At 40.5% G+C, this 13,609-nt stretch overlaps 1 protein-coding gene across 1 annotated transcript in view; it reads right to left on the reverse strand.

Annotated features, from left to right (window-relative positions):
* The window catches only part of STAC (SH3 and cysteine rich domain), a 72,620-nt gene that overhangs the window by 36,737 nt on the left and 22,274 nt on the right, over window positions 1-13,609 (reverse strand). The window contains exon 3 of the mRNA XM_030943998.1: window positions 11,601-11,877. Coding sequence (XP_030799858.1) covers window positions 11,601-11,877 — 277 coding nt within the window. The remainder of the gene's footprint in view (window positions 1-11,600; window positions 11,878-13,609) is intronic.

Raw genomic sequence — 13,609 nt, forward strand, 5'->3', positions numbered from 1 at the left:
CCCTCACCAGTGCAAGCTCCCAGTGTTGTTGCAGGTCTGTGTTAGCACAAACTGACTGGCAGTGCCTGCAGCAATGGGCCTTGCATGTAAAGTGCTGAAGTGTGACTTACTAGGACAACAATTCCTCTTCCTCCCTCCTTTTTCCATTTTACAATAGCTAGTGATGGAGATGGAAAAGGAGCAACGGAAGATAACTACATGTGGCTAAAATCTAGTGCTTGGTCAGGATTTGGCTGCAGGCACAGATTTCTGTTCCAAAGCCATTTCTTCCCTTGGATCACACATAGCTAAGGAGGATCTCATCAGAAGCTACAAGTGTATTGACAGCATAATTTGCTTAGAGGGAATTAGAGGGCACCACCATAAGTAACGGGCTAGTTACACCACTTTGGTGGTTTGGTGGAATCAGTTTTCAAGGAAGTTATTTCTACAGTTAGTCACAATGTCCTTCTACCTTTCAGAATTTTACAGCCACATTTTATAGCAAAATGTGTTTCAGTTTCTTTCCACATGAGGAATGTACAGTCACAGAATCAACTAGTTTGGGAAAGACCTCTGAGTTCATCAATCCAATCTATGACCTAACACCACCTTGTCAACCAGACCATGGCACTGAAAGCTACATCCAGTCTTTCCTTAAACACTTCCAGGAACAGTGACTCCACCACTTGCCTCAGCAGCCCCTTCCAATATCTGTTCCCGTTTTCTGTGAATTTCCAAGCAACCGAAAAACATTCAAGTGAAACCTTACGCACCAAGTGCAGGCTGGGGGGGAGTGAGGTGGGGCAGGGTGTTGGTAATTTTTTTCCAGAAATAGCTACTGATTTCAGTGAAATCACACAGGCTGGGCAGTAAAAACACTTCGTTTACAACTGTCAAAGAGGCAATCTTCACTGTTATAACCTGAAAGAATTCATTACTTGACACGTAGCAGTACCGGCCTAAAGCACACCTATAGGTACACTTCCATAAGGCACCAATTAATAATTAAATGAATAAGAAAAACTCCTGTCAAGTGATTTTACAGAAGTCTAGGTAGTTCAGCAAAGTAAAAAGAACATTACCTGCCCAAGGGTCAATCTGGACAGTGAAAAAAATGGGGACATTAAGCTGAAATTTCACTCTATTGCTAAATAATTAAATCATTAATCAAAATCACTGAAAATCTGCTTTTTAAAATTTTGTCAATCAACTTGAATAATTCAATGCATCACTCATAAGCTGTCCATATTTAGACAGTATTTGCCTTACCTTCATTCACCCTGGCTTCCATTAGGAACCAGCCAAGCCAACACAAACCATAGATTTTCTCATCTACACATGTTGTTTGGACCAGCATGGCTATGTGGTTTGTTGTCCAAAAACCTTAATAAACATCCACCATAATTGTGCTACTGCTGTCAGGGTAGTGAAACCCAGAGGGACAAGCAAAAAGGCTTGGCAGATATTATCCGTCTGTTGTACAGTTGTAGAGTGTACAAAGCTGTAACATATAACAAAAGTCCAGCAAAGAGCAGATCAATGTGTCAGAAGATACTGGCGCAGAACTGAATGTCAATACAGATATTAAGATTGAGGAGCTGTCACTGGCAAAGAACAGGTGAAATTGTGAACAGAACAGGCAGCAGGTAACTGCTATGTAAGTGCATGGGTGAATGCATGAAACTGAACCCCTGAACTCTCAGACAAGAGGCTGCTACTTGCAAGCTGCAACCACTGTTAGCTGCTGGAAATGTTGATTACACTCTGACTAAACAAAAGCAGTGTATCCCAAATCCTGCAATTAATAAAGAGACAGGAGACCAGAGCACTAGTTAAAAGGCTGATTATGTGCTGTTCTTATGCACATACATTATTTAGACTGGAGGAACTGTGAGCTTGGTTTCCAGAAAGAATATTTGGTGTCAAAAGTTCCTGAAAGAAAGAAGCATTCTCAGAAAGAAGAAGGGGACCAAAGGTAAAGATCCTGGCCTGGGGAGGGATCTGGGAGATGCAGGAAGATCCTGAAGATGAAGAAGCCATGGACATCAATGTTTTACATCAGTGATGGACATCAATACCAGGGGATGCCCAGGAACTGTGCCTGAGATGGGCAACTTCAAGCAGCATCCCAGCAGGAATAAAAAATGACTTTCTGCCCCAATATCACTGGTAGTGACCCCTAGATGCAGGGAAAGGGAGACTTAGGGAATGAAAGGCTAGTGGGGAGGGAGGAAGTTAGTGTAAGAAAAAATAAATAGGGTAAAATCTGTAATGTCATTGTTTCTTCTATAAAACCCTGTACCCAGATGCTGTCCACATTGGAATTTTTAACAGTGTAATAAACACTGCAAGAAAGGCAATATCTCACCTTGCTGCTGTAAACAGATATTATAACCTGAGAAAATTCATTACTTGACACAAAGCAGTACTGGCCTAAAGCACACCTACAGGTACATTTCCATGTGGCACCAATTAATAATTAAATGAATAAGAAAAACTTCTATCAAATGATGGACACAGACAACTCCCTGCATGTTCTAAAGTAAACTATAATGAAGCCACAATTTTCAACTACATGTCATTTATAATTGAGCATGTCTTCAGAATGAAAAGTCAGGACTCATGTGTTTGCAGCATCCTTCAGTGTACAATATAAACTTATGTCAAGGGGGAAAACAGCTCTGTATTGTGTATACCCGGAAAACTGAAATTTCAGCAGCTCAGAGAAGAGCATTGGTGAAGTTGCAGTAACTTTCATTCCTATTACCAAAGCAGGAAAACATGTGGTGATCCATGTGAGCCGCAAGGATCACTGCTCTCTGAGACATCCTTCTATATTAAGGACAGCAACAAGCAAATGTGGGTAGGCATTTTACTCTACATGATGGCAGTGTGCTATTCCTTGCAGAAGCATTTCTGTTAAGTGCCTCATTTTAAGATTTCTGCAACTCAGAGTAAGGTAAAGCTTCTAATAATTTTGCTTCTGGATAATGCTTTTGTCAGATATTCAGCATTGTAATTATCCACATAACAGTCACACTCTGGTAGATAAGGACTCTAAAGAGAAAAATAACGATTTTACAAGAAGGTCAGCTTGAAAGAAGATGCACTTAATTTGCTTATCTGTAAACACCCAACATCCCATGTGAGCTCTGGAAAAGTACATAGCAGGACATAAAAACCCCACTTGCATTCTGCTTCATCCCTTGGCCTTTAAAAAACCTCGAGCTTGCCATTATGCTCTTCACTAGAGCTGATACCAGGAGCAATGGTACCAGGGGCCTACTCACTGCTGCATAGGGTGTTTGGTGGTTTTAATGTATTTTTTGGTTAAAAATCACATGGCTAACATAATATCAAAATATTAATTGTGGATGTTCTAGAAATGCTTATTTTTTTCCGTCTAATTAAGCAGCAAATGTTGGTCAACAGTCTTTAAAGCCTCTTTTGACTGAGGGATTAACTGCAGTTTCATATTAATAGCAATTTCCCCCAAATTAAAGCGAGCTTGAAAATTATCTTGTAACAAATGTGAAACATGTCTGATGCTGTTCAAGGACAAATTAGAATTTATAATATATTTCCACCCTCTTTTTTCAGCTAAGCAGTTCCTGATTATCCAATTTACTGATAACATTCTTGCTTCATCTCAGAGGAGGAAGCCCTCCCAAAGGATAAACAAACTAAATATTTTCTTTTCAATATTTGCTTTAAAGCATGTTTAACTCTTTGTTAACAAAGAAAAGTAATGATTTGATGCAGGGAAAATGTGTGGCTCCCTGTAGCTTTTCTACAAATGTAGGACTTCATGAATTGGATATTTTTTGCCACGTTTATCAAAAAATAGAAGTAGATGGAGCACATCTATACTGCACATACCATATGTGTTTCTATGTCTTCATTTCTCTTTATTCCTACTTTATTTATTCTAACAGACAGAATATCCACTGTTGGGAAATTTTGGGGAGTCAAGATGATATTACCTATACCTGACTGGTCTATAACTAACAGTTAAATGCATACTGTACAGATGGTTAAATTAGCACTTCTTATTTCCAGGAGGCTTTTGTTTGGCCCTTCTTTGGCCCTACAGGGTTCCACTCAGAATTGGAGAGATCTATGCTTATGGAGAAATATTAACTCAAGAAAGAGATTGTAGGATAAGCCAGGTTCAATTCCAATCGAAAAGGGTAAGATTATTATTTTACACCAATTTTTAGCAGATATGTGATAAAAAAATACAACGTTTCGGTTTCCCTTAAACCTTAGCACAGCATAGGGAGATGACTTAAACAATTCTCACTCACACTGACTCTCAAAAGTGCCAGAAGTTATAAGTGCCCAGAGCCATTCATTGTCGTCAACTGGAGTGTCCTAAATCCAGGAATAAATTTAGTGGAAGAAAGGAGGAGGTAGAGGCAAGGATTGTAGATCACTTAGTAATATATGGGATGGCGCCTGGTACCAGTTATTGAAAAGGTTACACAATGACCCTTTTTCAATGAATCACAGAGTGACTGGTTTGGAAAGGTCATCTGGAGATCATCTAGTCTAATCTGCTGCATCAGGTTCTACTAGAGTATGTTGCAGAGGATAATGGCCAGGTGGGCCTTGAATATCTCTGCAACATGAAACCCCACAACTTCTCTGGACCACCTGGTCTAGTGCTCTGTAACTCTCACAGTAAAAAAGTTCTTCCTCATTCTCAGATGGATCTTCCTGTTTCAGTTTGTGCCTGTTGTCCCCTGTCCTCTCCCAGGCCACTGCTGAGCCTGGCTTCATCCTCTTGCAAACCCCCCTTCAGGTACTTACAAACATTGATGAGATCCCCTCTCAGCTGTCTTTACTCCAGGCTGAACAACCACAGCTCCCTTAGCCTGTCCTCTAAGTGAGGTGCTCCAGGTCCCTAATCATCTTTGTAGCCATCCGCTGGATCTGTTCCAGGAGCTCCATGTACCTCTTGTCCAGGGAGCCCAGAACTGGACACAGCAATCCAGATGAGGCCTCACCAGGGCAGGATCACCTCCCTCAGCCTGCTGGCAAAGCTCTTCCTAATGCACTCCGGGATATCTTTGGCCCTCTTGGTGAAAAGGACACTGCTGCTCTTGGACAGCTTGGGACTGTTGTCCACTGGGACCCGCAAAGCTGCTTTCCAGCAGGTCAGCTCCCAGCCTGCATTGGTGCCTGGGATTATTCCTCCCCAGGTGCAGGACCCTGCATTTGCCTCTGTTGAATTTCTGGAGCTTCCCCTCCATACAGCTCTCCAGGCTGTCCAGGTCTCACTGGGTGTCAGCCCAGGACTCTGGAGTATTGGTCGCTCCTCCTGCTTTTGTAATGTCAGGGAATTTGCTGAGGATGCATCCATCCCTTCATCCAGGTCAGGGATGAGTGTGTTACACAAGACTGGACCTGGTCCCAGCCCCTGGGGAACATCACTAGCAATGAGTCTCCAACTGGACTCTGTCTCTACCCATTCAACCAGTTCCCAATCCATATTAACATCCGCTCATCCAACACTTTCTGAGATTGCCTACAAGGATGTTATGTGAGACAGTGTCAAAAGCCTTGCTGAAGTCAAGGTAGTCAATATCCACCAATTTCCCCTCACCTACCCAGCCAGTCATGCCATCACAGAAGACTGTCAGATTGGTCAGGCAGCATTTTGTGATTTTTCCTCACAAATGAACAAAAGGATTCAGCTGGTTTTGAAAGTTGCTTTCAATAGGGAAACTCTTAATAATAAACAAAACAAATTTATGCTGTAGTAGTAATAATGTCTCTGGAAAATAGATGTGGGAAGGCTTGGCTGTGACTACACAAGCCCTGCTCCAAGGATATGTCCCCCTTGCTGGAAGTTCTTTACCCTTCTCTACAGGAGACAACTTTGTTCTGATGAAGTGGCAACATGAATCTCTTCCCTCAAGGTCGTCTGTGTTGGGAGATGCTAGAGAGACTAGAAAGAGTGGAGGGCAGGACTGAATGAATAATATTATTTTTATCCTTCATCCTGCAATATAAGTAAAAATGCCTGTTTTTGTTTTTGTTTTTTCCAAGATCTCTGTCCAAAGAGACTTCTAAACTACCATAGCCTTGGAAAAAGCCAGCTACAGTCGTGCTTCTAGGAGTACTTCTACTTTGTCTTGCTGCCAAAAAGTGGTGATCAATCTGTGACCATTTACTCCACCTTTGTCTACCTGGATAATGCTGGATGTAGGCAGGTTTGGACCAAGCCAGAATTCCTACTTCATGAAATGAGGCAGCAAGCTTAAAAAAAGTCAAGCATATTTTTTAGGAGAGAGCTGATCAGACTGGAGGCAGAAAGCACTGTGTCATAGTTCCTGTGAAATTTTTCTATATTTAATAAACATCCACATAAATTACAGTTATATAAACACTTCCTCTAACCGTGGAGTTTTTCCAGTACTTATTAGTCGCAGTTACTGATAGTCTAAGAGAAGAAGTTCAAATGCAGGATCTAACAGAAAAAAGGCTTCATAGTTTCAATCTAGACCTCTTTCTTTCCTTCCTGCATTTGAAAAACTTGCCCAATTTATCAACCTTGACCCTAATTTTCTGGAGGATTTTACAATACAGCTTTGGGGATAAAAGTGGTTGAAAGTTCTAGCGGCCACAACTGCACAGTGAAATACAGAAATACAGGCTGTTTCTAAAAGACGAAGTGAGAAAGAATTATTCATGGTACTTTTTTGGCTGTCTGAACCTCCAGAATGACTGGCTAAACCAGAACAGACGGTGGTAGGAGTGAGTCAGTTCTGAAGGGATAACACAATTTCACTGCTTAAGCACTACTGATTAATAGACTGAAAGAAAGCTATGCTACAGCCATGTCTTGGTTTTATCTTTTTTAATTGTTTATTTGTTTCTCCTTTTTACTTGTTTATTTGTTTCTCCAACTGCAATCTGGTTAGTTCCCTAAGAGGACGGGTACTGAGTTATTTACCTCCAGAGCAGCAAAGGTCCAGAGAATCTGCATCCCAACCAGAAACCCAGCTGCCTTGAGAACACCTATAAATACATATATGTCAGGGGTGGCATGACCTGGAAGGACCTGGTTTTGACTATTACTGGACATTGCAAACAAATTTTTCTGCTCTTCCTGCAAGTTTGTTCCAGGCAAACATGCTCTAACAGGTATGCAAAAAAACCTCAGGTGTTTGATTAAAATTTTGTGCCATAGTTAAGGTTAATAATGGAGTGAAACAGTTACATATACTTTGGAAACACAAAGAAAGATACAATCTAAACAAGGATATATTTCTTTAAACAGCTTTGAAAGATTGACTTCAAAGTAATATATTTTTAAAAGCAAAGTGCTTTATTTTTTTTGCTGCATTACTTATATTTGACTTTGATGGGAATACATTAATTGCATGTAATATGCTTGGAATATGTGGAAAATTACATTTTTTCCATGTGAATCAGCACAGGAAATGATCTGCAAATGAGTAAAACGTTGAGAATTCTACAGATGGAGGTTTTTCTTAAAAAATACACAATGTTTTACAACTCTAGAGTACTGACATCACATTTTCTTCAACAGCAAATTGTCACAGAGATGATTGATGACACACCAGAGACTGAAGAAGAGCAAGAACTTGCTTCTGATCATAAGACCATAAGACATAATAAGATAAGACATAGGACCATAATCTGATGCAACATTAATTTAACAGTATCTATCTTTGCTGGTGCTAGGTGGTTTTGCCTCCCTTAATTTGCCATTGCCAAAGCTTACCACATTCTTGCTAATCACAGAAAATGGTAGATAACAAAATGCAAACTCTGAGGTATCTGACATGGTTTTCTTTTCACTGTGTTGTAAAAGAAAAACCCCATAAAACCAGTGTCTCCTAAATGATGATCTAGTAATGCATTCCACAAGACACTTTGATTTTCAAAATTTTCCCTTGCTGAGGTTAGATATTAAAATAGTAATAAATACTACTAGTAAAACCAGCAAATTAATGGTTTTCTAAGAGACATACTGTAAGAGGATGTTCAAGGGTGGATATGTTTAGGAAAATATGTAGCCCTCTGTGCAGCTGAAACCCCAGTCCTAAACTAACCGATGCCAGGCACTCACAGCAGCAAAACAGTGAGTGGGAGAAAGGAGTGCAGAGTCTGCTTCAGCACACTATTGATTTGCTCTGAAATTATGAGAATTATTACTGTTGAATTCATTATTAGGAATGATGATTTTATTGGAGAATTAGATGCTGTAAGAAGGCCCCATTAATGTAAAATGGTTTCTGCATGCACTCTTTAAAGCTCCCTCAAATGTGAAATTTCCTCCATTATTTCATTTGACAGAAAATTACTGCTTCTGTATCAAATTTTTCTTCTGTTTGCTGAGGTGGAACCTGAGTCTCAGTCTAGTACAATTAATAGGAACAGTCCAACTCCTGCCTTTAAAGTGCAGTATGAAGCGCACTATTAATACCTTTTTCTTTTTTGAAATCACATCAATAAACAGATTTTCTTTTGAATATGTTGGATTGTACTCTGGGCTGCATCAAAAACGTTTGAAAGAGTAAGTTTACTCACATATATATATATACTGATTGCGCTGCATCCCAAAGGCAATATTTGGCTACTAGTGCCCAGGGATCAAACAGAGATGATGCACGTATTTTTTTCTAGTAAGAGAATGTTTCAAGTTCTTTAATTTTGCTGTGAAAAGAGCAGCACAGGGAACCTGCTGCCTCTGCTCCATGTGTCCTGCTCACTCTGAAGCTACAGATGGATTCTGCCACATGAGTGAGACTGAAGAAGTCACTGCACATTCATGCTGTGCACTGTTCTTTACGCTGCCGTGTACCAAACAGAGCTGCTTAGTTCATGGATCAGGGTGCCATTTAAGGTGAGCCTGGAATCATTCTTGGTGGCAAAATGAAAGCCATCTAAAGTCAAGACACAATTTTCCTGGAATCTTTCCTCCAGCCTTCAAAACATGTATCTGTCTTTGCCTTTATTCTCATCAATGAGGAATTTAAAGTCGTAGACTCATTACTCTTAAATGTCACTGCCTGTGAAAAATGAAAATAGAGAGAACAAATCGGCTCCATGTTTCAAGCAGTCAGAGTCCCTGAACAGAAATGAGGCTTTTTCAGTCTGTCTTTGGGAGCAGGCTTGACAGGGTTTCCTGAAAGCTGCCTGTTTTGCTTTTCTATTCCTATAACCCACAGTTGCACAACCTATATGGATTAATTGAACAGTAAACAGTTAACATTGAGATCTATCATGCTGATTAAATAACAATACAGCAAAACTAGGCATGAAGGCAGTAAGGACCAAAAAGAGAAGATGGCAGGAATAGAGATGTTTGTCTATGAAAATCAGGGCATCTATACTCTAAGGCATCTTAAGGTAAAACTCTCAACATCTTCTCTGCCTTACCTCCAAGCAAAGATGAGCTGGAGGAGGTCAGAGCAATTCACCTGACTCAGACTGCTACCAGAAAAAATAGGTCACATTAGTTTCTTCAGCAATTATAAAAGGCTTCTTTAGCTAATCAAGTGGCTAAGACACAGAACAGGAAAACAAAGCCCTCAGCAGAGAGAACAGAAAAAAAGTTCAGAAAGCACAGGGGGTTAAAGCCGATGTTTTGAAGCTGAGAGCTGTGCTTCAGGACTTTCCTATTCCAGGCAGACACAGATTGCCCAGCAAAGGAGAAGGGCAGGAATGTTTATGAACTGGATTTACTCTCTGCAAAGTTTGCTGCCAGCAATAATCCGTCATGAGCAGTACTATTTTGAAACACTACTGCTGAGTCATGCAGATTTGTGATGATATTTATCTCCACACAACTTCACACGAAGCTGCCAGAAATTCAAGGAACTTATATTTGCAGTATATATTTGTGAAAATAAGCTTTGATAGAACATCCATCCACATTACTGAAGGAAACAACTTCTGGGCCTTTTCCCATATATAAAGTTATTTCAATTAACTACTTTTCCAGACTTCCTGTCAAATTCTGGACCATGAACTTCCCTGATACTGATACTTTACCGCTTCTCTCTTTCATTTATTTTACCATTTCAAGCAGGAAAAAACTTTAAAAGATTGGAAAAATGACACCAAAAAAAAGTGATTAAAATTCCTTAGTTTCCTTGGATTCAGTACAGCTGTGGTGAAGTGAGAATATAAGTTAATTTATGGAAGCAAGATTGTCTTGCATCAATTTTAATGTTCTGTAGACAGCTGTCTTTTCCAAAGACCACAAATTCCTCACAGAAGTGGGGAATGCTGAGCACCCTCATTTGAAAAATGTTTATCAGTCTTATCAGCATCTTTCAAGAGCCTACCACACTGTTACGTAAAAAGCAGTGACTTCCATGCCAGGGGATGTAAGTTCCTGACAGCAAGTTATACAAATTGCAGACAATATTTTGTACTCAAAGACCTGTATTACTTCTACATGGAGCTAAATCACTAGCATGTTTAGCTCCCTGTCCTGCCTAAAATCTTGGAAATTGTGTCACTCACTTTCACATTGGTAAATTGCCACTGAATTTACTCCTGCTCTACTGTGCTGGGACAAGTAGATGATAAGTAAGCAGGAAGACCAAATCATGTGCACACCACTAGCCATGAGGATGTGAATTTCCAGGATCAGATTTCTGAATAGCAGCTCTGCTTCCCACTGTCATAGCCATGCAGATTCTACACATCCAGGCACTTGCACTTCTCTTTTGACATCTCCTTGCACAGCCCCATGGATGATCTGCATGAAGGCTGGCTGTTTAGGTCTTCACACTGCACAGAAAACTACCTTATAAGCAGAGCTCAGCGGAGAGGCTTTTTTCTGCACACTAGAGACAATAACAAAATTTTCTCCTGTCTGTCTGTCTGTCAGTCAGTCAGTCAGTCAGTCCCTGGCTGGAAGTTACATACTCATGGACAGCTTCAGAGAGCAGATAGGCCTATCTTTCAAAGGTATAAAGTTACTGTGAGGTTTTGTACATAGGACAGATCGGGTAGAAGTACCCCAAGAAAGTCCGCAGTGCAAATTCAGCTGTTATATTTGGTTTTTGACCTGGTCTCCCAAAATATTCATCCTAGACAGCCAACACCCAAACCCACACAAGCAGATAAGAGCCTACCACCCAGCAGATGCTACTTCTTGTCCCTCAAGTGACATGTGGGACAGCTGGGGGAGGTAGGTATGGTCACCACAGTGAAAGGGAACTGGGAGTGATGCAGAGTGTGAGGGCAGACATGAGGAGGAAGAAAATTAAAATTACTGCTGTGGGAAAGAGTGAGGATAGTGGACACATTTGCAATATGGATTTCTGCTGCTTCTAGTGCAGCATAAAACTCGTGCTTGGTGCTCAGTATAACCTGGATGACAGAAGAGTTTGATTCCAGCTGAATCCCTCACCTGTAATTTGTGATAACAGTATGTGTCTACAAGGCAAGACATCTGTCAACAAATGTAGAACTTGTGTTAACCTGTGGCAGATATGACATAAATCCAGAACCTCTCTGCATGAATATTCTCAAGGAGACTTCTGGGCTCACAGAAATTAGAGAAAGGTCATCCTGCAAGTTCTAGCATGGACACACAATGAGATTTTAAATGAAATTTTTCTTACCAACAATCATATGGTTGCAGACATCACAGAAGGTTGGTTTTTTGAAGATGTGCTCCTGGAAGATGTGAGTCTTGCTGTTTTCTGGCAGCTGTTGGGCTCTGGTGGGTGAAGATGCCTGGCTGTCTGAGTTGGGGAGCTGCCCAGTGCTTGTGCTCACCTCAGGCATCAAGTCTACTTGCAGTTTCACATCACTATTAGTCCTCTGGAAGAAATTGTCCGCACTTTTACTCCGCAAGCTTTTAGTCTTGAAGGAGAGGGATCTCTTCAGTTTCTGCAGCTGCAACAAACAAACCAATTATAATTACGATTTTTTCTACTCTAAAAGCAACGCAAGGCTCCTGGTTTTGGGGTGTGTTGTTGCCAAGTGAACCTGGGAGCTGCTGAGCAAAGATAACAGATCCAATCAGAATACAACCTACCCTACGTATGTTTTCTATTGGACAATAAACTTGATAGTCCTAAATAATGCTTCTTTTGGTCTTTATTTGCAGGTATGACAGCAAAGAAGTATTGCTGGAAGTTGTAGGCATGGGAGAATACACCCTTTGTATTCAAGCATGAGGGAACTTAGAGCATTATTCGTCATCTAAGAGTACTTAATCAATCTGTAAAGCCATTACAGGAATAGCTGTTAAATGGTGGTACATGACAAGTGAATTCAGTGAATATATTTGATATACTTAAAGTTCTTGAATTTGGCAGAAACAAAGATTATATGCATTTTTTTTATTATATATATTTTAGATTATATGCATTTGATTAGCTTTGACTAAGAAATTCTACTTTATTTTTTTAAGGACAGTCTTTACAGCAGTAAGAGTGCAATTAGCTGGCCAATTGGTAGTTAATGCATTCATTAATACTAGTAAACACACATTCACATATGTTCTTGTATGTTGTGCTGTATTGCATTGATTGTCAGACTATCAAGCACCACAATAAGACATTATTAAATTAGAGTTGTTAACTCAAACTCTTCATCTGTTATCAGGCACTCTTGTGCCATATCAGCCATCCTCTCATTTTTCATTCTCTTCCCCAGTTTTGTATAAGGCTGAGAGGGGTTCTGGATGAGTCACTGACATGATTAGGAAATTAGCCACACGAATTTGTGGGTTTGTCAGCTCCAACATTCCACAAGGAGGGGCCAGGTAAAAGGAAAGCCAGCTCTGAGTCTGCTTTGTGTTTGCCCTCTGTGAAGTGCAATAATTCTGTATCACCTTTCACTCAGCATTATTCAAACCACTGCAAAATTATTTCAATCACCGCTGCTATTCTCTGGGTGACTGTGATGTAACAACTGAAATTTTCCATGCCGCTCGGGCTGTCTGTGGTAACCAGCAGGAATGGTTTATATTAGAAACTGTTTATGTTAGAAGCAATGATTATTTGGAATCATAATTCACACTAATATAAAGGGAGGGAGTTTACATGCTTTCCCAAAAAAAGCATAGGGCTGGTATGTCACACTGACTTAGTGGCCTCAGAGTACTTGCTCTCCCTAGATTCTGTTCCTTATCCATCCATTTTCTTTATGATGTGGCTGTCAGCACGCTGTTGGAGAGGAGAGTTAAGACACTCTGGGGGAAAGCCTTCTCTCCCACCTTCAGAAGAAAGCAGCTTGTTCCTGGTAGAGGGAGACACCAGCTCTCTACCCAGTGTTTCCCAATAAAACCCCAAAGTCAAATAAATGGACAAAGAACTGCTGTTGACTCCAGTTAACAGTGTTTGGGTTTGCTATATGGAAGCAAACTGCATTCTGCTTCCTGAGGAGTTCCTTCACAATGGCTTTGGGAGTAGGGAGGCATCAGAACCTGGGGCCCATCTCACGTGCACCTCTCTCCACCCACAACTCACTCTGGGTTCAGAGGAGGAGCCCTGGATCCAAAGGAAGGAAATACCTCTTTGCAAGAAACTCTCAGTCTGTAGGGGAATGTGAAAATAAGAGAAATTAAGTAATTAAATGCCAACTATGAGGTAAGTGCTGTTTATGGTTTCTGATGCTTTTT

The sequence above is a fragment of the Camarhynchus parvulus genome, chromosome 2 (genome assembly GCF_901933205.1).
Source record: "Camarhynchus parvulus chromosome 2, STF_HiC, whole genome shotgun sequence".
NCBI lineage: Eukaryota > Metazoa > Chordata > Aves > Passeriformes > Thraupidae > Camarhynchus > Camarhynchus parvulus.